The 24,553-nt window shown below is 44.9% G+C and overlaps 5 protein-coding genes across 14 annotated transcripts; 2 read left to right on the top strand and 3 right to left on the bottom strand.

Annotated features, from left to right (window-relative positions):
- The first annotated feature begins 634 nt into the window (after positions 1–634).
- On the top strand, positions 635–4,457 carry LOC120649657 (serine/threonine-protein kinase Aurora-3-like). The gene is made up of 7 exons (XM_039926515.1): positions 635–961; positions 1,065–1,307; positions 2,187–2,282; positions 2,695–2,909; positions 2,989–3,061; positions 3,180–3,302; positions 4,085–4,457. The coding sequence occupies exons 1-7, from the start codon at positions 863–865 to the stop codon at positions 4,097–4,099; spliced, it is 864 nt and encodes a 287-aa protein (XP_039782449.1). The 5' UTR covers positions 635–862; the 3' UTR covers positions 4,100–4,457.
- Positions 4,458–5,083: 626 nt separating this feature from the next.
- Positions 5,084–8,276, top strand: LOC120649654. Its single transcript, XM_039926511.1, has 2 exons — positions 5,084–5,772; positions 7,299–8,276. The coding sequence occupies exons 1-2, from the start codon at positions 5,233–5,235 to the stop codon at positions 8,058–8,060; spliced, it is 1,302 nt and encodes a 433-aa protein (XP_039782445.1). The 5' UTR covers positions 5,084–5,232; the 3' UTR covers positions 8,061–8,276.
- Positions 8,277–8,561: 285 nt separating this feature from the next.
- LOC120649653 (mucin-1-like) lies at positions 8,562–11,770 on the bottom strand. 2 transcript variants are annotated; one of them, XR_005665329.1, is made up of 6 exons: positions 10,378–11,770; positions 10,198–10,266; positions 10,035–10,122; positions 9,832–9,918; positions 9,411–9,478; positions 8,562–9,322 (listed from the first exon to the last, which is right to left on the bottom strand). XR_005665329.1 is itself a non-coding variant. In XM_039926510.1 (6 exons), the coding sequence occupies exons 1-6, from the start codon at positions 11,392–11,394 to the stop codon at positions 9,202–9,204; spliced, it is 1,431 nt and encodes a 476-aa protein (XP_039782444.1). In that variant the 5' UTR covers positions 11,395–11,765; the 3' UTR covers positions 8,562–9,201. The 2 variants fall into 2 exon arrangements, 1 of the variants encoding a protein (XP_039782444.1); XM_039926510.1 differs by having other exon boundaries at positions 10,054–10,122; positions 10,378–11,765.
- Positions 11,771–12,384: 614 nt separating this feature from the next.
- Positions 12,385–17,880, bottom strand: LOC120649652 (nuclear pore complex protein NUP58-like). Of its 9 annotated transcripts, none has more exons than XR_005665326.1 (9): positions 17,159–17,872; positions 16,233–16,341; positions 15,269–15,703; positions 14,471–14,735; positions 14,356–14,405; positions 13,782–13,822; positions 13,499–13,569; positions 12,721–12,831; positions 12,385–12,611 (listed from the first exon to the last, which is right to left on the bottom strand). XR_005665326.1 is itself a non-coding variant. In XM_039926503.1 (9 exons), the coding sequence occupies exons 1-9, from the start codon at positions 17,782–17,784 to the stop codon at positions 12,464–12,466; spliced, it is 1,836 nt and encodes a 611-aa protein (XP_039782437.1). In that variant the 5' UTR covers positions 17,785–17,872; the 3' UTR covers positions 12,385–12,463. The 9 variants fall into 9 exon arrangements, 6 of the variants coding, with proteins under 6 accessions (XP_039782437.1, XP_039782438.1, XP_039782443.1 ...); XM_039926503.1 differs by lacking the exon at positions 13,499–13,569 and adding an exon at positions 13,614–13,664; XM_039926504.1 differs by lacking the exon at positions 13,499–13,569 and adding an exon at positions 13,614–13,664 and having other exon boundaries at positions 15,269–15,700.
- Positions 17,881–18,370: 490 nt separating this feature from the next.
- LOC120649655 (CCG-binding protein 1-like) lies at positions 18,371–20,178 on the bottom strand. The gene is made up of 3 exons (XM_039926512.1): positions 19,991–20,178; positions 19,108–19,181; positions 18,371–19,014 (listed from the first exon to the last, which is right to left on the bottom strand). Exons 1-3 carry the CDS (start codon positions 20,160–20,162, stop codon positions 18,691–18,693), a joined length of 570 nt encoding a protein of 189 aa, XP_039782446.1. The 5' UTR covers positions 20,163–20,178; the 3' UTR covers positions 18,371–18,690.
- Between the last annotated feature and the right edge of the window lie 4,375 nt (positions 20,179–24,553).

The raw sequence follows: 24,553 nt of genomic DNA, 5'->3' as shown, positions 1-24,553 counted from the left end.
TTAATTTAAAAATAAGTCTGTAATAGTACTCAAATTGTAATACTAAACGAGTGTTCTAAATCACCAAATCTAATTCAGCTAATCCGCTAATTAAATAAAATTGTTATACAATATCAACGGATTCATACGGAAGTTACCGGTAGATCACAAGTGCGGAATTCGGCAGAGCTTCGCCGTTTTTCTTCTCCTCACCCCTCTCTTTTTTCCTGAATTTTTAGGTTCAAATGAAAAGGGAATAGCGGCCATGGCTTATATATAGGGGGGAGGGACCCTGTCGCCCCTGGGGTGGGCGACAGGCCCCTGTCGCCTGAGGGGGGGGGCGACATGCCCTTTTTTTTTTGCCAGGGACCTCGTTGCAAATTTGAAGAAAAAATTTACACTTAGGGCCTGTCGCCCTATGGGGGCGACCGGGGGTATTTTTGAAATTTTTCAAAACGGACATATATTTTTGAAATTTTGATTTTTTTTAAATATAAAAAAGAAAAAAGCGCCTCTCGACCAAATTGGGCCCGTGATGCACGTGGCGGCGCGTAGATGGGCTGTTTTTTCGGATGATGGGCCTCTATGTTCTGCGAAGAGGTGCGGGATATTGGGCCGAAGTGGTACTATGGTCCAGCCTGCAAAGCCTAGCCCAGAGTTCCCCAAGTCCCATTCCTCCAACGGTTCGCAATCGGGAACCCCCATATCCTGAATCTCTCCCTGCCGCCTACCAGTCCCGATCCGCCGGCCGCCGCTCCCATTTCAAATTCCGACCCCCAGCCGCCACCGTCCTCCCTCCGGCCTCCTCCTCGACGCAGCTCGTCGCCGTCTTCCTCACTCACCTCACCTCGCCTCCCTCCCGTGGCCGCCACTCTCGCGTGCGATGGCGGCGCGTCAGGAGTGGAGCATGTCGGACTTCGAGATCGGCAAGTACATCGGCGAGGGAAAGTTCGGCAAGGTCTACCTCGCCCGCGAGAAGCAGGTTGGTTCTCGGAAGCATTACCCACCGATTCTCCCAGATGCCCCACCCCCTCCCCCAAAATTTCGCCTCCGATGAGGCTGACCTGCGCGGGGCGATGATGCAGAGCGGGTACGTGGTGGCGCTCAAGGTGACGTACAAGGCCAAGCTGGAGAAGTACCGCTTCCACGCGCACTTGCGGCGAGAGATTGAGATCCAGCACGGACTCGACCACCCCAACGTGCTCCGCCTCTTCGCCTGGTTCCAGGACGAAGAGCGCGTCGTCCTCGTCCTCGAATACGCGGCCCGTGGTGAGCTATACAAGGTCCTTCGCGCTGCTGGCCACTTCACGGAGCGCACCGCCGCCACCGTAAGACCCCCCTGCCCCTGTCGTTCTTGTTACACTGTTAATTTTCACCCAAGCTTTTGTGCCTCTGGTTGGATTGGACCCATTGCGCTTCCTTCTACTGTTTACGAAATTATGTTAGCCTGAACCATAATATGTGAAGCCAGCCTCTTATAGCCGCAATTTGATGAGAAGGACAGAAGGAAAAGAGAAAAACGAAAGAGGAGGAAGAAAAACATCTCTACAAAGTTTCAGACAACTAAGTCCATGAGATGATTATGTCTTAAGTTGGCAATTGTATGATACGGAGTATTACTAGTCGACTCGTGAAAGAGAGCAAGAGGGTCTTTAGAAACGCCTCCAACTTAATGTATAATTCATTAATTTCTGATTCCTCAATAGTGCTTTCCTGTGCATTGGAAGCAAGTTGAAGTTACAGTTCATAAAAGAGGTGGTTCAAGCAGTAAATTATTTAATATTTGAAAACTTTAGTTCCAATCTATAAGTTGTCAGAATGGTTTAGGGGTTTCTATAGATTTTCGTATTATATGATTGCAACATTAAAAATCTTTAGAAACTCTGAAATACAAGGCAAGGATCCGTCCCATTTTACAAGTTAAGCTGAAACAAAGTTTTCCACAAATTGCGACCACATGAAGTGCACTCTGCGGTTTACTCCCCTCGACCTATACATTTATATGTGAAACAATTTGAAAACACTTAACATTTCCTTTAGCATGACACTGTTTCAGCTGGTCAGCTTTTGATAGTGCCATTAATGGCCAAAAATATGTGCTGGGATTGCCATACCAGGCCCTAGAGCATGATATACATATGCAGGCTTCCGTCTGATTTACCATTCTTTTGTTAGATTCTGACGGCACTGAACCTTATGTGTTTTAGTACGTTGCAAGCCTTGCTGGTGCACTGGCGTACTGTCACAAGAAGCAGGTCATTCATAGGGACATCAAACCTGAGAATTTGCTACTTGATATTGAGGTTGGTTCCTCTTATGCCATTGTTGCACTTCAATGCTGTTATCATGTCTAACCATCTTTGATTTGTGCATTTATGTTGGTATTATTTATTGTTTCGATCAAATTTAGTGGTGCCTATCTTTGTACTTTAACTGCCTTCTGTAATGTTGGTAGTTTTTTCTTCTTCTAACCCGATGGTCTCATTTCTGCTCAACATGTATTCTAACATAACCATTACTGTTATACACTTATACTGCAAACCTTGCTCAAGGGTAGTTCCCATACTTTTTACACCATTTTGTTATATTTTTAATAGGCTGATGGTCTTCTTTCTTCACACCAGAAGCTGATGCCTCATGCCGCTGTGTTGAGTTCTTGATGCACCAAGTACTGAATGTTTGACTTGATAACGAGTTAACTTCCTTATTCTCCAGGGCCGACTTAAAATTGCAGATTTTGGATGGGCAGCTCGGTCAAATGCTAAACGACACACACTTTGTGGCACAATTGATTATCTGGCACCAGAGATGATAGAGAAAAAAGCTCATGACCATGCCGTTGACAACTGGACTTTAGGAATCCTGTGCTATGAGTTCTTATTTGGTTCACCTCCTTTTGAAGCTGATGAACAGGATGATACCTTGAGAAGGTATGGCCCGAGACATCTGTTTTCTTTTTCTCCCTTATACCCATTCCTTAACATTCTGTGCCACATGTATTTTGAGCAGGATTCTTAGAGTGGATTTGACATTCCCTTCAAGTCCTTACGTATCTTCAGAAGCAAAGGATCTCATTTCCAAGGTAATGTAAAAAATTACTAGTTTTATATATATATATATATATATATCACATATTAGAGATTAATTAAAGTGATGAGTATGAGTTGGACTATTGACATGAAGTGTGAGTTTGAATGCAGCTTCTAGTGAAGGATTCAAGCAAGAGGCTTTCTCTTGAAGACATAATGAAGCATCCATGGATAAGAAAGAATGCAGAACCTTCAGGGAGTCGCATTAAGCAAAAAGATCTAGGAAGAGTTAAGGTAAATGATCCCTCCATTTGTTTCTATACGGCATATGAGGATGTGAAAATGCCAAACTTCATAAGTTTTAACCAGCAACTAATCAAATTATGTGCATGTCTACGTAGGAATGTTATATCAGTAATTTAGATTTCATAAGTTTTAATTCTTATTAGTAACAATTGATACTACTATATTTTTGGAGAACTTGGTGGTCAAAGTGTGCTCTTAAAGGCTTTTTCAAATCCTAAATATTATTTTGGTACAACACTCTAGTACTTAGCTGAGCATGGAAATTTGCCCCCATAGTATGTATTCTTCTTTAGCTTCACTTAATTTATCTTTGTCATGTCTGATTATATTGATCTGTCAAATACAAGAACTTGACGAGTATTGCACTCATAAGAATTAGTCCAGGTACAGGTCCAAAATAGCCAGTATCAATTTCAATGTGGTTATACATTTTCATGCTTGGCTGAGATACCTGGTCTGAACAAAAGGATAGCTCTTTTTTTTTTCCTAATCAGTCAGGAAAGCACCTTTTGCTCTTCTGATCATTGTTCTTAAGGCGTTAAGGCGAGTTGTGGCGAGTCAACACCGCCTAGCCGCCTAGGCAGACTAAGCCGACGCCTAGGCGGGCTAAAACGCCTAGGCGGGCCAAAACAGGGGAGCGCCTTGTCGCCTAGGCGACACCTAGGCGACGCCATAAGAACATTGCTTCTGACTACTTGTAGATGACACGGAACTACTGTGGAGTATCACTATGACTTTTTGCTAAAATTTCATTATGGTTTTCTCTACAGCCTGTACTCGTATGAAAATCGGCCCGTTTTGGCGAAGCACTTGTTTGCCAGTGGCCCAGAAACTCCACATGTTCGTTAGCTGATGTGGTGTGCCGAACTCGTCGCTTCTGGAGGTCAAATAAAATGCTGTCACTTTGGACGTCTGTAGTTCTGACACTTCGGATGCCTGCAGGCTTGCTCCTACTGTCCTACTACAGGCTGGAGGAGTCTTGTTGTCGATTGAGGTTAAATGCAGCGCTTGTGTGTTTGAACTGGGCTGTTAAACCTTTGCAAATGAGAACATTGATGGTAGTGGAGAGGAATGTGGTTTTGCCTGTGGGAACCTTATTTATCATTGCTGCAGTATTTTGTGTTATGATCCGTACTGACGGTATTAGTAATTCTGTGGTCTGTAGCAATGAAATGCAGATACAGCCGTCATGGAGAAAAAGAATCCTTTTCTCTGGTTGGAAAAAAGGGAAAAAAGAGAGGATATGCATTAGTATCATGGTGACTTCAAAACGAAATATAGAAGTTTCATCTTTTCAAAAAAAAATATACAAGCTTCCCCACCACTCTACCAAGAAGATGCCACCACACTAGCGTAGTTGCGTACCCTCTGTCCCAAAAAAAATGTAAATCTCGCTTCCTGAGGAGTCAAACAATTTCAAATTTGATCAAATTTATACAAAATAGTATTAATATTTGTGTTACAACATACTTTTATACTATATCTATTCGGAAACACAAATGTTAGTAATTTTTTGAATAAATTTGGTTAAAATTAAAATAGTTTGACTTCTTGGGAAACAAGATTTACATTCGGACGGAGGGAGTACTTGCGTTCGTCTGCTGAGGCAGGCGCGCTTCATACGATACGGACCGGAGCTGAGGAAGCGAGCAGCCGGCTCAACTGAGCAAAGCCGTCGTGGCCCAGAAGGCTGGGGCCACGCCGTAACCAATCTTGTTTCCCGGTCCCACACATCAGCCTTTGCGTGTACAATTTTAACCATCCACGAGGAAGCGCACCCACCAGGCTTCTTCGTCTCCGCTCTTCCTCCTCCGTGAAGAGGAGATCCCCCCTCTTCGGGGAAGGAGGCCCTGGAGACCTACCCCTCCTCGACCTCGAGCTCCAATCCTTCTAGAATCTTCCGGATCCTCCGAACCCCATGGCCCACTCGCCCCTCCCTCTCACCTCACTCCCCCTCCTCCTCCTCGCGCTGCTGCTCCTCTCCGCCCCATCCCCGTCTGCCTCCGCCTCGCTCTCCTTCCTCACCGATTCCTCTAACGCCTCCGTCTCCACCTTCGCCGACCCGGAGCTGGAGGACCCGGCCCCAGAGCCCACCTTCCTCGAGGAGGTCATCGACGACATCTCGGAGAAGTACGACTGGGACCCAGACGCCGAGGTCAGGGTCTGGCCGCTCGACGCCGACGCCGTCCGCGTCGGCGCAGTGCAGCGGTACGAGTTCCGGGCGCGGGGGGGCGGGTTGGCGGCGCTGGCGCGGTTCTCCGACGAGGCCGTGGACTGGAGGCGCCCCACCTCGCCCGCTGTCGAGGAGGTGGACGGGCCGGACGGAATCGACGTCGTCCCCGGCGATGGCGCGTTTGGGTTCAGCTCCGGCGTGAGGGACGTGGAGCTGGTCGGGCCGGTGGAGCTGAAGCTCGCTGGCAATGAGGATGGCGGCCTCGTCGAGCTCCAGTTGCCATCGGTGAGTGGGTTGACTTTGACTTATCGCTTCTCCCGATGTTGCATCCGGATCGGTTGCTTGCGTGTTAGGGTTGGTGCGGAAATTGTGTTAGTTCAAACTTCAAAGCCTTGATGATTAGTAGGCTTCAACAGCTGAGTTGATTTAGTAGCAGCTTTTGTACTGTATAGAAGTACATCTTCCAGTCCCAATATGCGAACGAGCGCTAGCTCGGCTGGTGGGAGTGCGGAAGCGAAAACCACCAGGTCGGGGTTCGATCTCGGCTCGCACAGGAAAAAAAACTCCCTCGCTTGTCCCACGTCCAAAGCACTGTGGAGCCCGGCCTAACTCACAAGGCGACGGGCCCCCGTGTACGGGTGGGGCAGGGGTTCGGGGGTTTTCTTGGCCTGCTGTGACAAGGTCATTCTACCTCTCAAACAATGCCGTGGGGGCGGTCTCACCCCCCGCAGGTCAAGTTTTTTTAGTCCCAATATTTAGTGTTGCTGATGACCTCACATTGATTGCTGGTGTGTAGTTGTTCAATGTTAAATCAGTGCGGATCCCTGGTTTACTTTGTTTCGTGTGTGCAAATTCATGCGTATGCTGAGACTTCAACATTTTTTTTACTCAAAACTTCGCTGGTTTTTGGTAAGGTAATTGTACAGAATCAACGCTAAGCTTGGTTCAACGTGTTGTTCTGACTTGATTATATTGGGGCTGTCTAGAAATGGACCCATATAGGCATGTGCTGTGATTTAAGCATAGTGCAATATACTGTGTGCATTTAAATTTCTCTAGATATTAATTGGCGCACATAATATGGGAATCTGTTACTAATGAATACAATGTGGATGCCTGTTATTAGATATTTAAATTTGGGATGCTCCTTTCTTTTCAGTTCCTGCTTTCTGATTGAAGTGAATGTATCTTCATAATTGTTTAAGTTGGAATAGAGTGTAGCTCAGCAACAAGAGATAAGATGGGATGAACGGTGAAATAGAACAAACATTCTGTTCTTGATTGCCATATAATCTGAGTATTGCTGGCTGTTGTGGGTTTAATGGAAAAAAGATATGAATAAATCGTGCAAAGCAATTATCGACCGGAAGTCTTTCTTGATCTGTTTTTAACTACCTATTCATAAGACCGTGCTATTAACAATGCATAAAGGAAGTTGCATTAGCAGCAACACCACTTTCATGCTTCTTGTTTTAGAACTTTGCTCGCTAGGTTTTACATATTTTATTAGAGTTTGCTACCATTGTCGTTTTTTTTTTGTCTTACTAGACTCTTCAATTGTCGTGTGCCCAGTACTAGACTCACTTTTCAAAATTTCTTGGTTTGCCCAGTATTTAACAAATTAGTAAGGTCTACCTCTTCACATTCTGTGCTAGCATCTTTTCATGAATTAACAACAAAACATTTATAGGCTAATTTTGTCTTTCCTTTCGTATACTTATGGCCGCCCTATTTTACTCAGCATCTTAACTCTTAGCAGTGCAACTTCTCCCTCGATTGTTACAGAATCTTATATTGCTCCTCTTGTGCAGGGGAATCTCACATATACAAGGCTGAAGAGGATACTTGTCGCTGATGGCGTTGGAATTAAGGTCATTGGTGCACAGAAAGTTTCAATTTCCCACCTACACAGTATAGGTCTTTTAGCAAATGGAAGCTTGTTGACTAGTAACAATGGCCTAAGCCAGATATGGCCTTGGAGCTACTCAACCTGTGCCCCGCTACTTCAAGTTGGTGTTGTAGGATCTGTTGTTATTGTTGTGCATCAGAACAGTGTGTCTGGAGGCCATGTGAAGACTACATTGAGGTCACATGACACCATGGAGTTATTGCTGGATAAGTGTCAAGTCAACCTGTCAAATCGATTGATCTCGGCATGTTTGTTTTGTTCCATTAGCCCAAGCCTGATAAAGCTTGAAAAGATCTTGAAGACTTGGTTTAGCAAAAGAAACCAGATGAGTAGCTCAATGCGCTTCGTTGAAGCTAAAGTAACATGGATACCTTTGGTGAAATTCCGTTTGGAGCTTGAAAGGGACATCACTGAAGAGGATTCCATCTGGGAAGATGTTCCAGAGTGGAAAACGAGACCGACAGTCCAGCGAGTCACCCTTGACATTATAGCTAGGGTGGAAGATGACGATAGGCTGAAGGCTATTTCAGTGAAGAAAGTTAAACAATCATTCCCTATAGTTGACACTACTACTTGGGGCAGCCTGACTTCAAATGTTTCGTTCACACAGTTTATGTCATTTGTATTACCACCAGAACCGCTGTCGCTGGATGTAAAATGGTGATAGTTTTTGCTCTGATCTGCTTCTCATAGGGATGATAGGAAATTGCACGTGTACATCGATTCCATGTATACTTGATTAGGCTGGAAGTGTACCTGAAAAATGGTATTGCTGTATGCCAGTATCATCTTGTATTCTTGTTACAGTTTTGTATTGCTTCTGGCAAATATGTGAGTAACGTCTTACATTGTTCATAGTGCCTTTGTGCAACGGCTGTCATTTAGTGCCATGCGTGCTGATTTATATCTGCCTAATTCAACTTTACAGCTATGCAATTCCACCAAAAAAAATCAGTCACGAGTCTGTATTTTCAAGTTATATATATCTGCTTTCTCTGTGCAGTGGCTATCTTTGGTGCCTTTGCATGTATTGTTGAATACCATGCCTTAGCATATGGAATTCTCAATTCTTCTCTATGAACAAAAATCTGAGCTGCAGACCCCTCGTGAACATGAGCTCCAGAACTACCCGTTATATACAAATAACAGTATCACATGATTATGATGTTCCCAAACAGGTGAACGTACCAGGTAAGATAGTTAAAAAAATATAACAGTACATTGGTTCATCTCACTCAAGTTACACGAACACCCCAAGATAATAGGGCTAGTAACGCATAAAAATTAAATCTAAAAATTTTACATCACACAATTTTTTGTCTGGGTGAATGCATCAATTCAGTCCAACCATACGGTTTCTCTCTCGGCAGTCGCACCATGCTGGCCAATACACAAATGAAGAGAGCCACATAACGCAGACCGACCAATCTTTTATGCTTCTATTTCCTTTACACAAGTTTCAAACATCATCTCCATGTCTCAAAAACATAACAGAACTTGCCATGTGATGCTAAGCCTACTGCCAGCCATGAAGCTCATTCATCTGCCTCCAGAAACATACAGGGTTTCCCTTCTTAGGCTACATAGTACAGGAATTGTTGCCTTCGAAAGTGCATCTGACAGTAGAGAGGGAAAAACTAATCTGTCAGCCAAGCTGCCAATGGGCATCTGAGGCAAGGCGACATCCAATAAATAAGAATGCAAAAACTGCGGCTCAGCTTTACACTTGTCAGTAAAGCTCGGCCGGAAAAAGAAAAGGAAAAATGGGACTGCATTTTCAATGTGGTACAGCCACAATGCATATCTCAGGATGTGGCGACTGTGAATTGCGCCATATCATGCTCATATATTGTATCTGTTATTTTCGACGGTGGCCAGTATCGAAGCACAGATCTCCCTAGAATGCTATTCACTGGAAGCGGTCCCCTGCAGAGATATACAACACATCAGCTATTATTGTGGAATTTGGGGTTAAAACATGAAGCATAAATCCTCTATTAGAAGTTTAGCATACCAGTTATGTGAATCAAAGCTGTTGTTTCTGTTGTCCCCTAGTACAAATACAAAGCCTTCAGGGACAGTCTGGTCAAGCAACAACAATTAATTAGCATGTGATACTAATGGAGTTTTGGAAGATAAAACTACTAGTTCTGTGCTTGTATGTGATCAAACCCATAAAAGGCGCAGCCAATAGAAATCAAGCAAGATAGAAAATACAAATAAATTTGAGGTTGCAGCCAATTGAAATTTCAACCTATCAGTTTTTTGAACACGCTGTTTCAACATATCAAATACTTGAAATTAACATATTCTCTAACAGGATCAACAGTTACTTGAGATAGGATTGATATCACAAAACTATGGTGTCAACTTGCCGCAGGTAAAACTACAAATAATGGTGCTCTAGTATGTAATAAGAAGAGAATCTGTTATACCAGTGGATCCATTTCATAGTCAGCCGGCTCCAGCACAAATTCTTCATCCTGGATTACTCCATTAACCAACAAGTTACCATCACGTACCTATCAAATACAGGGAATGCCAATGGTTACAAATCATAAGTGGACCATATAACTCCAAAAATTGTTTAACAAACAATGTACTGTAGAAAAGAAGAAAAACATAAAGAGGTTACTACCATTGGGATAAAAGCTTACTTCAACGATGTCCCCACCCTTCGCCACAACTCTCTTGATGAACACATCATTGGAGCTGTAGCCCAATGCCTACAGATCATCCTTGTTATATCTAAACTTGATGACGAACTAGATCAGTAAAATGGAGAAACAAGATTATCATACCTGAAGGACTGGAGGTGCACGAAAGATAACAATGTCCAAAACTTCTGGCTCCCGGAAAATGTAAGAAATCTACAGTCACGATAGGTGCAGGACATTAATGTTTGTTCACCAACATCAACAAACAATACATAGACAAGAAAAAACCACATTCATGTAACATAGTCAATGGAAATTTTATACCTTCTCAGCAAGGATTCGGTCACCAACATCAAATGTTGGGTACATTGATTTGGATGGGATGGACCTTGGCTCAGCTAGGGATGATCTATAGAGCAACGGCACAGTCACAGCAGCAAAGACAGTCTTCGCATCATCCGAGCATGAGCTCACCCACCTCGAGAGCCAACCAGCCTTCCTGCTTACCCTTGCACCGGCAGCAAGACTAGCACCACTCTTCCTCACCATCCCAGCTGCACCCGAGGCAATCGCGCCACTACCAATTCCAGCTGAACCTGAGGCAATGCTGGCACTTCCAACCAAAGCTTGAATGCCCACCTTGGACGGAGCAGCCACAGCAGGTGACGGCACAGGTGAAGGACCAGGCGATGGGACAGCTCTGCGTGGAGCAGGACGGGGTGATGGTGCAGCTGCAGGCGGTGCAGGCGCTATCGAGGCACCTGTTGCTCGCGGTGCAGGCGCCGTCGAGGCACCTGCTGGGCGTCTTGAGCCGCGGGACGCCGTGGCAGCGGTGACGATGTCACTGCAGGGGAGCCACTTGGTCGCCTGCAGGAACGGGAGCAGCGCCGCAGGGTTGAATCCGGCTGATATTGACGGGGACGCCGCGAGGGAGGAGGCCCCCGCAATGCCACCAGTCGAACCCATCTCGGACGCGAACACTGACAGCAGGCCCACGGCCAGCGACGTTGGCGGGTCATCCACCGGCGGTTTGGTGGAGGACGACCGCGGCAGCAACAGCGAGTGGCCGCCTCCCGCGGAGGCGGCCGGAGGCAGAGCCCTGGGCCTGGGCTTCGGGTGGTTGTGAATCTTGTGATCCTCGGCGTCATGGTGGGAGTCGGCGCGGCGGGAGGTTGCGAAGAGGCAGAAGGGGCGGGATAGCGCGTCCTGGAGGAAGCGGCACCCCGGGCCGGGCGCCGCGCCAGCGCCGGCAGCGGCGGCGCTGGTGCAGCGCAGGCCGAAGGACGCGGCCAGGTTCTGCGCCACGTAGCCCGAGTAGGACACGGTGATGCGGATCGCCATCGCGGCGGCGCCTCGCGCACGCGCGAAGGCGGAGGCGGGTACTCCTGGGTCGCTGGACCTTACTGGAGATGGCGGCCCATTCCGATCGGGTGGCCGTCGGCGGGAGGGCGCGCGGGGTATCGGAGATCTAGGGTTCCGCGGGAGGGCGGCCGGAGGCGGCTACAGGAATTGCTGGAGGGGGAATAGGCAGATCAAGGAGCAGGGGTGGGCGTCCGGCGAGGTGCTGCCTCGCCGGCGTCGGCCGCCGGGGTCAACGGCGGAGGCGGCGAGGTCGGGGAAGAAGATGAGATGCGTGTGGAAGCCTGGAAGGCTGGAAGGGAAGCGACGACGCGGCTCTTTTATGTTCGTTGCAGCGTGGAGGAGTGGCGGCCGCTTTGATTTTCGGGGATTTTCTACGGGGGTGGCCCCGTTAGGTTGGAACGAGTGTGGTGGGCGGATATGCCCATACCGGCATGCTGCAAAGTTCTGGGAAGAAAAACCGAAAAGGAGATAAAAGTGGCTCTTTTGTGGGGTAACCTTCCGCCGCGTTTAGATCTTTTATTATTATTATTATTATATGTTTCTTGTTCTTATCTACTGAATACTGTTTCGGAAAAGAACATTGGATCGATGATGTTTTCCGGCAAACATTGTTTTGAACAAGTTACGGGATTGATTACACGTTCTAGATAAGTATAACAGTGATCTTCTATCAAGCATTGCAACCATCGACCGCTAATGCCCAACAATTCTAAGGTCAATTTCCTTTATTCACTGCGTTCGGCCGCCAGCTCCAACTCCAACCCAACAGTATTTTCCTATCACACCACTCCAGCCACCAGCTCCAGCCAGCCCAACAGTATTTTTCTCTCACACCATTCCAGCTCCAGCCTGCCGAACGCAGTTAGAGGAAACATTGTACTTGGCCAAAAGCATTACAGCTGTGTTACAGATGTACTGATGGCTGAGGACTCATTGTAAACAGCGAGCACTGCCACACTTCGACACAGATTGGTCAATTCTATCCTTCTTTTCTATACGCACTTTCTATCAAATAATCGTTGCTACAGTCACCGTCTTCACATCACAGCTATACCAAATCATCTACAGGATCCCTAAAATTCACAAAATTACAGTTCTTGGCACTCGAGGGGATGAGCGAAATTCTGAGCGTCCCTATTGGCCTATTCCCACCACCGGAAAAGAACCTGTTCCGGTTCCACTTGAGACAGAGACCCCTGAAGCACATTCAACCCACTAGTTTTACGCGCTGTAATGACGACACTTTGCTACACCTCAAAGCAAAGCATTGACCAGCCTCCAGTGGTTGGTTGGTTGCCAACTTACCAGGGCGATGCTTCTTCCCAGCTTCTCCATCCCCAGTCCAGGTCACAGATTATCTCACGTGGTTGCCGCCCACGAGCCGTAAGAGAGAGCATGTGCCATGTCACCTCCAAACTGCGAGGGAGGATTAAGGAAACACATTTAGATTCGGATTAGAGTTGAACCAGTCCAGATTCCAACAGAAATAAATAACGTCTGAAGGGGCACCGCATGGTTGGTTAGAACGATTCAGAGGGGGCAAAGATGAATACATGATCGCCAGCATAGGGTCCATATAACAATTCAAGTTGCTTTTCTGTACAAGCATAAGCTGAGGAATCGTCTAAGTAGTAGAACTTCAACATCTGAAGTTCCACTAATTTTCTGCTGGGCTTGTGACATAGGAACTGCCGTAAGCACTGACGTAGCCCAGAGGCAGATACATAATATTAACTGGGCAAGGAGGCAATAACGAAGCAAGGGAGCATCCAGATCGGCAAACCATCAGACTTTGATAATGAAATCACACCATGCTATAGACACATCAGGGACCCTCCAACAACACATGTGGCTCCTTTTGCTTTTATGATTTATTTTTCGGCGACACAGAGCAAGCATGCAACTTGCTACTTTAGAAGTATAGATGAACCAATGCCCTAAACAAGTATACTGCAAAGGTCCTGATCTGATTTTTCTATGATCTGAAGAAGCTGGAATTTTTTGTTCTAGTATGTATCAACTGGAATGTGCAATACACCAAAGAAGTGTAAAAATGTGCTGTGCAATAGTCAAAGCTTTAAACCTGTGTAGAAGTGTAAAAATGTCCGTGCAATACACCAAAGAAACACGGGGTAACACGTTGACCACAAGCTGCTGCAGAAAAAGGAGGGGAAAGGGAAGGAGTCAAATGGATTTACAACAGAATATGAAATGCACGGTTAGCAGTTTCTTCTGGGTGGCTTCCTTCCCTGTGAACAAGTGGGCAAGCACAGGAAAATGACATCAATTTAATGAAAAGATAAAGCAATCAACATGATAAGATGACATGAGAAAGGCTCTGACTGCAAAAATCAAAGTTCACTCACGCCAGAAGGTAAACGATTGATGCCTGAAACTGCCATTCCACCTATATGAACATAGAGGCACGGTGGTGTTAAGTAATTCTTACAAATAAGAGAACCAGGATTATAATTATCTGGAACAAAAATGCCAAATTAACCATGAGGATCAGGCAGGGAGTAAGTTTAATCCTGTAAGCATGGAAGCTAACAATCAAGAACAATGAACAAGGACTATCACAACTGCAAGTATAGAACGATAAAAGAAAACGTGCAATGCCTTCTCCTTTGACCACTTTCACCGCATGCAACTCAGATACATGCAAACAGCATGCAGGCCTGATTGAATTCAAATAAGACTCTTCGAATAAGCCAGAGCTGTATGCATTTTATCCTTCATGTTCCGATAGCAGGATGCATTACTTTTTTACAAATTCCGAATGAAGAAAGCACATGATATTGACCATATTTTTAAAATTGTGTTAGCTGCTGATTCTATTTAGTCCCTAATGAACTTCAAGTAAACAAAATGTAACTTCTTATTCAAGAGGCCAAATTGTTTTCTGTTTCTATCCAGTTGCGTAAAGCATGTGGTGTATACCTTCATATGGTATTGAGAAAGGTGACGTAGCAGAAGATGGGATGCCAGGACTTGTTTAATGGAGCAGGACTTGTTTGCGTGCTGAATGAAGGCAAAACAGAAGGCAGTGGAACATCTGGGTAAGAGCTTGGGGAAGTTGCTACAATGGGGAATAAAGTTTGCTGTAGCTGGCTTGATATCATTGGCACAGCAACCAGTGTTGTTGGCTGGCCTAGAGGTGATAGATGCAACATCGGATGGATTATTCCGGCAGTTGCTTGTTGTTTAGCTTCCTCTCTTCTATTTGCCTTGTGAAAAGGATTACTCCAATCATCCCTGCATCGTCGATCCTTCAGATACTGAGTCTTCATTGTTTCAGCACTCTGATGATTATGTTCCACCTGGACAAACAAAATATAAATTTTGTATAAATGAAAATGTACCAAGATAGTGTTTCCAAACAGGACATTATCTTTTTCTTTACAAAGCCAAGGGTGTTATATTAGAAGGGTGCAAATACAACACATAGATGGGTTTAGGGCAAGCAGTAGGTTACCAAATAAAAATATTATAGCAAGCTACAGTCATCAACATATATAGAGCAAATTTTTCTCACTATACCTCCTGGTTTTGTTACTAAATCCAAAGATGTATTGGGTCACGTTTTTATTAGAATTGCAAAAGGAAGTTAATAAGATGGACAGGCGCAGGTGACCTTTTTTTTTTGAAACGAGCAGCAGGTGACCTAGGAGGAAGCTCAAAACAAGATAGACAACAGTGAGTGAGACTTAGCATTCTCTGCAGAGACAACTTTATTATAAATTCATAGTGACTGAAGAACTTGATTTGTCAGCTTTGTTAGCATGATAGAAAAACAGATGTTGTGTTAAATTCTGAAGTATCTGTGATGGCTAGTATTTTGTGTAAGACTTACCTTAGACGCCACATGCATTAGATAGTCATGGATATTAGACACAACTTTTGACAGAGATTCCAAAGGTTCTGCAAAGGTTTTATCCTTCATCTGGACACGCTGTTCTAGTTCTAGAATCCATTTGCAGCATTCTCCAAGTTGATCCTCAAACCTGGCAACTGTGTGTTGCACAAAAGGAGAAGGCCGCCTTGCAGCACTACTATAACGATGAAAGCTTGGTGCCATAGTCAAGAGCTGACTGAAATCAGTCTGAGCATCAGAAGATCCAGAGTGATTTGCAATTCCAGCACTTAAACGCACAAACCTTGGCCTCAGCTTTACATAGGAACGTATAGCAAAATCGGTGTTCCAAATAATTTCTTTGATAACAGTCATTAAACTCTCAATTGAAATCTTCTCTCTGTCCATGATGGTAGAAATAGATGCAGCCTCCTGCTACATGAAGAAAACAAATCTTCCTATGACAAAGAGTCTCTCAAAGTTAAATGAAGCAACCTATATTTTGAAGCGCCTTTTCATTAAAAGTAGGTTCCACAACAAATAAACTGTAGACAAGGAGGAGCCAGAACTCTGTGGAGCAATCCAATCATTCAGAATATGTTTCTAACTGCCCTCGTCAAACTCAAAACAAAGGTCCACTTGAAGAGAGCATTCAGGCGATGACAGTGTAACATCTGAATTAAACAACTCTACTAGGGAAATCCAGGTTATAACAACATCTGATATAAGCTGGTGGTGTGCTAAATTATGAAGGCTGAAATATAATTGAAGCAACTATCAGACATGCAATTGCAAATGAATATGCTCAAGAACATTTATTATCACTGACAATGCACTTATCTGTGAAGGCTGCAACATATAAGTATATAACGAAGTTACTACTCCACAAAAATGCATCGCAGAGTGAACAACTATTAAAAAAATTAGTTAAAAATCCTATAAAACAAAAGTAGTAAAAACCAACCTGAGTAATCTGACCAGCATCAAATTCAAAATTGAACGGTGATAGGTCATCAAGGTGGCTGCACTCATCCAACTGCTCACTATCATATCTGTACTCCCTAATGTTGTCCCTGAAATCAAGCATGAACCAGGTGATCATCATAGGATTTTTAGCACAGATCACTTCAAATGATGCACAATAAAAGCTTGATTCAAGAAAACTCCATCGAGATCAATCCGAAAATCTTCGAATTCAGAACCACAACCTGGCCCAGAAGGTCATTGTCACTACACATGAAACAAAAACCCACCAGCAACAAATTTGCCAAGAAATTTCACATACAACGGCAAGGAACGCGAGGTGTCTTCCAACGACATCCAGAACACAAATGACCCACCAAACCCAAAATTCTGATCTAACCACACAATGCGCTCTCTATTCACCATACTCACAACAACACAAAGTGACCCGAGAAACCCATGATTCTGATCTGAATAACACAACGCGCCTTCCATTCACCATACCAAACAAATCAATAACACAAAAACCCAAATGCTCAGGCTCAGAACTATGGTCCCAAAAACAAAAGGGAAAATTCGATTCGTGCCACCACAACTCCGTGAAATTGGGTGTCACGTTCAAAATCATGCCACTCAATGGCATGATTTTGAACATGAAATCCAACTTCAAGAAATTGGAGTGGCATGGATCAAAATGACCCAAAACAAAATGCACCCCTCCATTCACCGTGCTTAAGAAATCAAACACAACGTGACCCTCCCACGATTTCCCCAACAAAATAGCGCGCCCTCCATTCACCAAATAAAGAAATAAATGCAATGAAACCCAATCTCGTAGAAAAACCCAACCCTGACCAGAAAAAACGCCCCTCTCATCAATCTCTCAGCTGTAGAACAGCAAACACGAGTGCGGGGAGCAAAGCCTACTCGATTTGAAGAAGAAGCCCCTGGGAGACCGGGTGCAGCTCGTCCCACTTGGTGTCGTATCCGGCGGCACCCCCATCCACCGTGTACAGCATCAGCACCTGCGGCTGCGGCCGCGCCGCCGCCGCCGCCTGCTGCAAACCCGCATCCGCGGCCAACCCCTGCTGGCGCCGCTGCTGATGCTCCCCAAACGACCCAAGCAATTCCGCCTGACGCCGTTGCTCCAACATCCTCGCCGCCGCCCCCGCGTCCAGGAATTGCTGAGACTGCGATGACCCAGGAGAAGCGAGGGGAAGCGAAGTCGCCACGGGCGCACCGGCCGTAGGCGTCGGCGTCTCTCCCCGCCCCTGGTACAGCCACCCGGCCGTCCCCAGAGATAACGGAGGCCCGGTGCATTGCTCGAGGGCGGGTGCCTGCGTCGCCGCTAGTTCATCGGAGGTATTCTCGCTGATCGTCGGGAGACGGCTCTGGTTGCGCGAGGTGGCGTGGAATATGGGATTCGGATGCGGCACCTTCAAGTCCGATAGCCCGCAGCGGGAGGAGGGGAAGTCGGCGTCGGAGAAGCTGAGGCGCCTGGCCGCGGCCTGCAGCTCGGGGTCCAGGTTCAGGTCCCAATCGAGGCCAGGCATGGCGGAAGCCGAGATGGCGGGTGGCGTGGAGTGGACGGATCTGCCCTTCTAGGGCCCTGTGAATTGCGTGGGGCCTGGACTGGGCTCGCGGAAGGGCAGGGGTATTTATTGCCTTGGAAAGCTGGGAGTTGGGACGCCGGAAGCGCAGCCGCTCCAAGACGGCAACCGCCCGCCAACGGACATTGGTCATTGGTGCGGCCTGCGGCCGAGGCCGGCCGGTGGCGTTTCGCTGTCCCGCGGCCGAGGCAAATAGGCAATCGGCGAGTAGGATAGGAAGATGAACACAGATTTTGGACCCATTTTGCAACAAATGGAACTAGTGAGAAATGGCAGTCATGACTCATGAGAGGTCAGCAGAAATGCCATCAGAACAACAGCTAAAAATGCCGTTATTGAAACTTGACCCTTTTTTCACCGTGGGGCAAGCCCGAATTTCATACTTCTAGTAATGAAATTACAACATCGCAAACAAGAGGTTCAACCGTGAAAGTTCAGATAACCAAAGTGCAAACAACAAAAGGAGTCCGCGACTACAAGATAGTAGAGATCAAACACCCAACCTGAGGTGCCGCAACAAGAGCCAACATGTCCAGAAACTCTGGGTACCAGATACTTTATTCCAGGCTATACGAAGTAGACATACATATACATAGATGCATCAATACACAGAACCTCGAAGGGGAATACAGAGTGGAATAAAAGCTATGCTGGACGTAAGAGCTGTACAGCACAAAGCAGACACCGTTATACAGTTCAGATTGCAAAAGCAGGGAAGAACCTATTAACCAAATCTGCATATGTGCAAGAGCAGCACTAATAATCTCACCACAGGCCACATACAGCTTCAGATTATCATGCCACAAAATTTCGAAAATGGATATTTGGATTGTGGTGAATGGACTTGATTCAGTCGGTCTCATGATCAGGGCGCGGGGTGTGCCAATCAGGGTATCTCCCCATCCTTCTCAGTAACCTTGTGTAAGGAGACTCTGGCATCAGGGCTTCCTCTTCTTCGGCAAGCTCTTCCTGTGTTTTCGGCAACCCGTCAGGCACAGGGAAAGGCCTTGGCTTCGCCGTTTGCCCCTGGGAGCTTGATGAGACAGTATGATGAGCTTTCTCAGCCATCTTTTTCCGTAGATTTGAACGGTGATGGATGCTATCGATCAGGTATTTCACATCTCCCTCTGAATCCTTCACCATCCTTGCAATTTCCTCTTTGGGTAGCTCTTGCTGTTGAACAGAAGGAGAGTTAGATGAGTCAAGGTAACATGCTGGATTAGTGGATTACAGATATCAGTTGACTATGGATCAATCAACACAAACCTCAAGTTTATTCAGTTCAAAGTATGAATCCCAACAGCTGCAACATTCATCACCTTCTATGGTCGTGCAATAATCTGTACCCGAACAAGAAGAAGCACTGTTAAGTAGTTGCAAACAACTTACTTGACCAGTTATAGAAGGCACAAACTAACTCAATTGAGATCCTATTCCTACCTGATCCAAACAAGTTAGAAAAAAAGGCTAACTGAAAATGTTTGTTAGTTCAGTCAACCTTCATCTAACTTTCTCCAACAGCAATATATCCGCCTAATTTGATATATGCCTCTAATCTCACAGTTGGACATCAGGATTCAGATTATGCATCTCACGAAAGACAGAAGAGTATGCCTATTTACAGACCTAGCAACGTTAACTCCACTTTACAACATGTGTGTGTGTGATAAGCATGTCCCACTAAATAATTTAGAGATCATTGCCTTACATAAAAATATAATGAATACTGAGTTCTCTAGAAATGCTATGTGCCTCTGGATAATGGACAGCAGAACATTTTTTTCTACTTGTGCTTGTTACCATCACATTCTTTATTTGATGAAAAGTTACCACCACATTATAACCAGTAAGAAATTTGTGATTCAGTATTACATGTCAGCTATCTAGCCATACAGATTTACAAAAATACCAGTAAAAAAATGTTTGTACTACTATAACAGAAGATAGATCACGAACCTACCTAATTTTAGGCTAAAACAACAACATAACCATCCAAAAGTTCAGTTTACTAAAGAAGAGAACAAAATCAGAAACAAAATAAACAAAAAAAAACATCGGCAGGATGCCGCATCCCACGCATAAAAAAAATTCACAAAAATAGACCATGGAGCAAACGAGGCGAGAGTACTCCATCAGCGGAGCATCGTACCTGTGATCTGGTCCATGCGCTGGACGAGGGGCTTCTCCTGCCTGAGGAACTCGTCGAGGATGCTGCGGCTGGAGCTGAAGGTCTCCCGCTTCGGGATCGAGTCGTAGTTCCGCACCGCGCGCACCGACGCCGCCGCTGGCACCAGCGGCCGGAGTGTGGTGGAAGACATCATTTGCGCCCACTTTTTTAGTGAACTAGTTAAATACCCCGTGTGTTGCTGCGGGATTTCAGGGCAAAAAAAGTTGAAGTTGAGTATGTTGAAAAAATAGAGTTATGAAGTTGCAGCCAATTTTAACATTGCAGATATATTGCATGTTTATATATAAGAAATGCTTAAATATGAAAGTCGATGTACATATAAGAAGTTCTAGTTGCATAAACCAGTAAAAAGAGGAACCATAATAGTTATGATAAAGATACATAAATTTTATTCCGGGAGAAAATGAAAATATCCGCATCATTTTGTGAAACAAGATATTGGACTTTGTATTGACTCTCTTGGATAACTGAAGTTTCTGGATTTTTTTTAAAAAATTAAGTGTGAGCAACGCAATTGTGTGAAATGTTGATAATCGGAAAGAATATATTTTGTTTAATAGTTTTATTAATACCTATGTTTCATTAAACCAATGTAGATATTTTGAATTGGTTATGGATTCTCCACCATCGTGATCTAATCTGTATTACTGTAGTATAATAGGATGTTAGGAATGGGTGTGACAAAAATACATGAGGGATGTCAGCACTTACATTATTTTTTTAACATTTTATTGCTAATTCTGTCAAAAAAAATTGTTCATATGGCAATATAAAACTAAGTAAAAAGTAAGAAATCTTAGTGGGTTGTGGAAGGCCAAGATATGAGCTTTCATTCATATCCAATGGTTGAAATAAAATGATGATGTGGCTTCACCACAAGTGAAAGAAATAGTTATTAATGATGTGGGTTTCACCACAAGTGAAAGAAATAGTTATTGTGGCTTCACCACAATAGCTTTGCCTAAAGACAAGATAGCCTGACCTGCTACTCCAATTGGAACCAGAGAAGGCTGGCAGGTCCAAGCTACCATCCACCATAGTGGAATAATGGATAGGTAAATCATAGAAGTGGCAATATTCCTGCAACTATTTTACAAAGCTACGCAATTGCAGCTGTACCTCAGTACCTGTATGGATACTAGTACAATCTTATCTCCATTTGGAGCTGGTCCTGGCTGTATATCAAAAGGCTTGAAAAGCTATTGTTAGGTGTACATGCTTTGGCCTTTGGCGAAAAAAGCTTTCTTTGAGCTGTGGCAAAGGGGCTTCAAGAGGAAAACAGCATTATGGCATGGGGCAGTAGTGAGATAGATTTGGCTTTTGACCCTTCCTCCTTTTTCTCCAACGCTTTGCCACTGAGAGAGAGAGAGAGAGAGAGAGAGAGAGAGAGAGAGAGAGAGAGAGAGAGAGATGGAAACTCAAATGATTCTTCTTCCTAATCTCTTCATCAACTGTCAAAGCTTCCCTGCAGAAAAGTCCCTGCCTTGAATTCTGATGAATAGACTGAACAACATCTATAATTGAGCTCTGAGCCTGTGCTATCAAGAGGAAGCAGTCTAAACCCCATCTTCTAGAAAAGAAGGCTCTGTGTGTCCTATGCTCATGCCAGCCTTTAAACTAGTATCATGGATGCTCCACATGGAGAAGGAAAAAAAAAGGGAGAGATTGTGTAACGTCCCGCCTCCCCGAGGCCGGGCCCGCTTACATCTGGTTGCTTTCTAGGACATAGACTGTCCTCACAGAACAACACCAGTTCTTTGGAGACCGGCTTCCAGAAAAAAAGTTGCAACTTGTTGATATGAGTATCCTATTAATCCTATTAAGCCCTGAGCCGGGGTGTCACAGATTGCCATCCATGGGCATTGACCTAAGTTAGTTCGATTTGTCCTCTGCCTTTGTTTATCTTATATTAGTCGGTAATCCTTTGGTTTTTTAACGATATGGTCAGATTGGTGGCCTTTGGCCGTCCAATAATGTTGCTATCTTGTGCATCAACCGAGTCATCGCGCTATGATTGGGTTTAATGAAATCAGACCACTCACAAATGTCTTGTAGTAGTATGCATATATATATATATATATATATATATATATATTTCTTTCCGGCAGTCAATTTGACACAGCATCTGTTGTATATAGGCAAAAAGAAGTAGTATTATTTTGCTATTCTAGCCATCTCAAATAAAAAACAATAGAATCAAGATATATGGGATTAAAAAACACAGAAATTGTTTATCATCATGCCTATCAGTAAGTATATCATAGTGTGCCGTAGAATGCTTAAAAAATATTGGCATAAGGATTTTTCCTACAAATGCTAATATTGGCATAAGAAATTTCCTATAAAAGCTACCTAAATAATCAACAATCCTTGAGGCAGTATCCAAAAGGGTAAAAGTAAAAAAAACTACAGATAATTCATCCATAAACATTTTCTCACATTTCGAAAGCTCACTGAAACTAAATAAATAACTACATGGGGAAAGATAGCCGATTAATGAAGTGCATCGGACGTAATCAGAAGGGGTTCCACAGTGGCCCAAATAGTACATGCATGTTTCAATCAAAAGAGGCATGATGATCCTGGTCCTGGACATCATATCGGAGGGGCGGGGAGGCCTAAAACTTTGCCGGCTCGATGGCATGCATGGCCCACATGTCTGTCTAAACTGTTGACAAACCGGCAAACCGCTACGCCTTCGAAGCCCGAGGATGACCCCCTGATGCATCAACATCGACCGAGTAATCTAATAGTATATGGAGATGGAGCCGCCATGGTCACCAACGTTGACGCCGTGCGTATTAAAACATTGCCCCGATCTCGACGAGATTCGTGGACGAGCAGGTAAAGGTGACGACTGACGAGCAGGTCAAGGAGTTTCCTAGCTGAGTTTCCCTCTGCATCTCGCATCAAACGGGACTGAAATCATCGGATTTAACAGGTTTGCGTTTCTTTCTCTGAAGCTGAATTCACGCAGGTGATGTCTGATTGTCTGAACATGGAGGATCGATCATGCTGCACAGCACGCGAGCTGCAAGCCCTCCATGGCCGCAGAGGGAACCAAGGGCCGCCACACCACACAGTTCCATGAAAAGGTAGTGCTCCACTCCAGCAAGGTCATCGATCACGATCACCCCCTGTTCTGTTCTTGTTTATTAACGGCTGACGGCGGCACGGCGTTGGCTTGCAGCCGGGGATTCAGGTTGACATCGGACCGGTTGAAAATAAACCATCTGCACAAAACTAATCGTGCTTACGCGAGGCCAGCCGGCCGCTTGGCTGCTTCGGTCCACGGCCCGATTTCGTATGGCATCGACCGGGGAAACGGCCTCATCTGAACAATTCAGGCAGGGAAACGGAGATCGTATTTGTTCGTATGTGCCCTGGATGTATGTACGGTAACGGCACCCCGAGCCCGAGACGGGCACGATCAGATCTGCTGGACCGGTTGGGTTGTGGGAAGTGGGAACGACGCGTCCTTCGCCTCCGAGATCGAAGCCTCCGCAAGTCAGCGGGGAAACCTGCTCCTTCCTTTCACCTTCTGGCCAGTTGGCAGTGGCGATCGTGTTTACTAGTTTGTGGGTTGTGGCTGGTAATAAGCTTCTGTTGTACTACTGCATTATTGGATTTTTTTTTAGTTAGCATCCCAAGATTTTTCTGCTGAATGCAAGAAATATTTTGGCTTGGTTAGTGTGCTAATTTTTGCATTAAGAAGAATTCCTGGGACAAACGGTGGCAAACACATCCCACTTGCAAACATGTATGGCATGGCCATCCATAGGTTGTACGGTACCGTGGAAGAAAAGAAATCAGGGTATCATTAGGTTTGAAAATAAACATGTGGGGATTAGGACATGCAGTTCCTATAGAACCATCATAATCAGGCCGGGTCCCATGTAAGATGCACCGGGGAAGAAGCTTTTGCTGATGTGGACTTTTTCTAATATCCGTGGCAAATTGACCAAACAAATGGAAATTCAGTAATTCTCGAGGGTTGTAGTGAAATCAACCACCCCAAGGAGAATATCTTTGGACAAAGTCAATGAACACGATCCCTCCCATTTCCACTCCCCCAAACCAAACCTTTCAGCATATAAGGGAACATTCAACCCCAAGAGTAAACATCTATGTGAGAAACATGGAAAATCAAATGCATTTGACCCTCTTTTTTTGCTTGAGAAAATGATAGAAAATGCCATGGTCCATGTGAAACAAAGACAAATACAGGATCACCTGGACGGCAGGACCAGCAGGGTACCTGCAAACTGTAGACCGTGGTGGTAGCAGTAAATTAATGAGCTCACCAGCAACTACATCCAGCCTCATTTAGGGCGCGTTTAGTTGCAAAACCAAAAAATTTTGGTCATCACATCATCCCTTTGACCAGATGTCGGGATGATTTTTCGGACACTAATTAAAAAACTAATTTCAGAACTCACTTGGAAACCGAGAGACGAATCTTTTGATGCCTTTGACCGCATCATTAGCACATGTTGGTTACTGTAGCACTTATAGCTAATCATA

This window comes from Panicum virgatum, chromosome 9K (genome assembly GCF_016808335.1).
Source record: "Panicum virgatum strain AP13 chromosome 9K, P.virgatum_v5, whole genome shotgun sequence".
Lineage (NCBI taxonomy): Eukaryota > Viridiplantae > Streptophyta > Magnoliopsida > Poales > Poaceae > Panicum > Panicum virgatum.
This window is presented reverse-complemented; position numbering and strand designations above follow the sequence as displayed.

Excerpts from the sequence above, each read along its gene's own strand:
- LOC120649657 (XM_039926515.1), top strand. The coding sequence starts at position 863 with ATGGCGGCGCGTCAGGAGTGGAGCATGTCGGACTTCGAGATCGGCAAG. Across the intron at positions 1,308-2,186 it reads CGGAGCGCACCGCCGCCACC|TACGTTGCAAGCCTTGCTGG; the intron begins GTAAGACCCCCC and ends TATGTGTTTTAG. Across the intron at positions 2,283-2,694 it reads ATTTGCTACTTGATATTGAG|GGCCGACTTAAAATTGCAGA; the intron begins GTTGGTTCCTCT and ends CTTATTCTCCAG.
- LOC120649654 (XM_039926511.1), top strand. The coding sequence starts at position 5,233 with ATGGCCCACTCGCCCCTCCCTCTCACCTCACTCCCCCTCCTCCTCCTC. Across the intron at positions 5,773-7,298 it reads TCGAGCTCCAGTTGCCATCG|GGGAATCTCACATATACAAG; the intron begins GTGAGTGGGTTG and ends CCTCTTGTGCAG.
- LOC120649653 (XM_039926510.1), bottom strand. The coding sequence starts at position 11,394 with ATGGCGATCCGCATCACCGTGTCCTACTCGGGCTACGTGGCGCAGAAC. Across the intron at positions 10,267-10,377 it reads ACCGAATCCTTGCTGAGAAG|ATTTCTTACATTTTCCGGGA; the intron begins GTATAAAATTTC and ends TCGTGACTGTAG. Across the intron at positions 10,123-10,197 it reads GTGCACCTCCAGTCCTTCAG|GCATTGGGCTACAGCTCCAA; the intron begins GTATGATAATCT and ends GATGATCTGTAG.
- LOC120649652 (XM_039926503.1), bottom strand. The coding sequence starts at position 17,784 with ATGCCTGGCCTCGATTGGGACCTGAACCTGGACCCCGAGCTGCAGGCC. Across the intron at positions 13,665-13,781 it reads TCAATCGTTTACCTTCTGGC|GGAAGGAAGCCACCCAGAAG; the intron begins GTGAGTGAACTT and ends ACTTGTTCACAG. Across the intron at positions 12,832-13,613 it reads CGTGCATTTCATATTCTGTT|TTTGGAGGTGACATGGCACA; the intron begins GTAAATCCATTT and ends CCTCCCTCGCAG.
- LOC120649655 (XM_039926512.1), bottom strand. The coding sequence starts at position 20,162 with ATGATGTCTTCCACCACACTCCGGCCGCTGGTGCCAGCGGCGGCGTCG. Across the intron at positions 19,182-19,990 it reads GCGCATGGACCAGATCACAG|ATTATTGCACGACCATAGAA; the intron begins GTACGATGCTCC and ends GTTCGGGTACAG. Across the intron at positions 19,015-19,107 it reads TTGAACTGAATAAACTTGAG|CAAGAGCTACCCAAAGAGGA; the intron begins GTTTGTGTTGAT and ends TCTGTTCAACAG.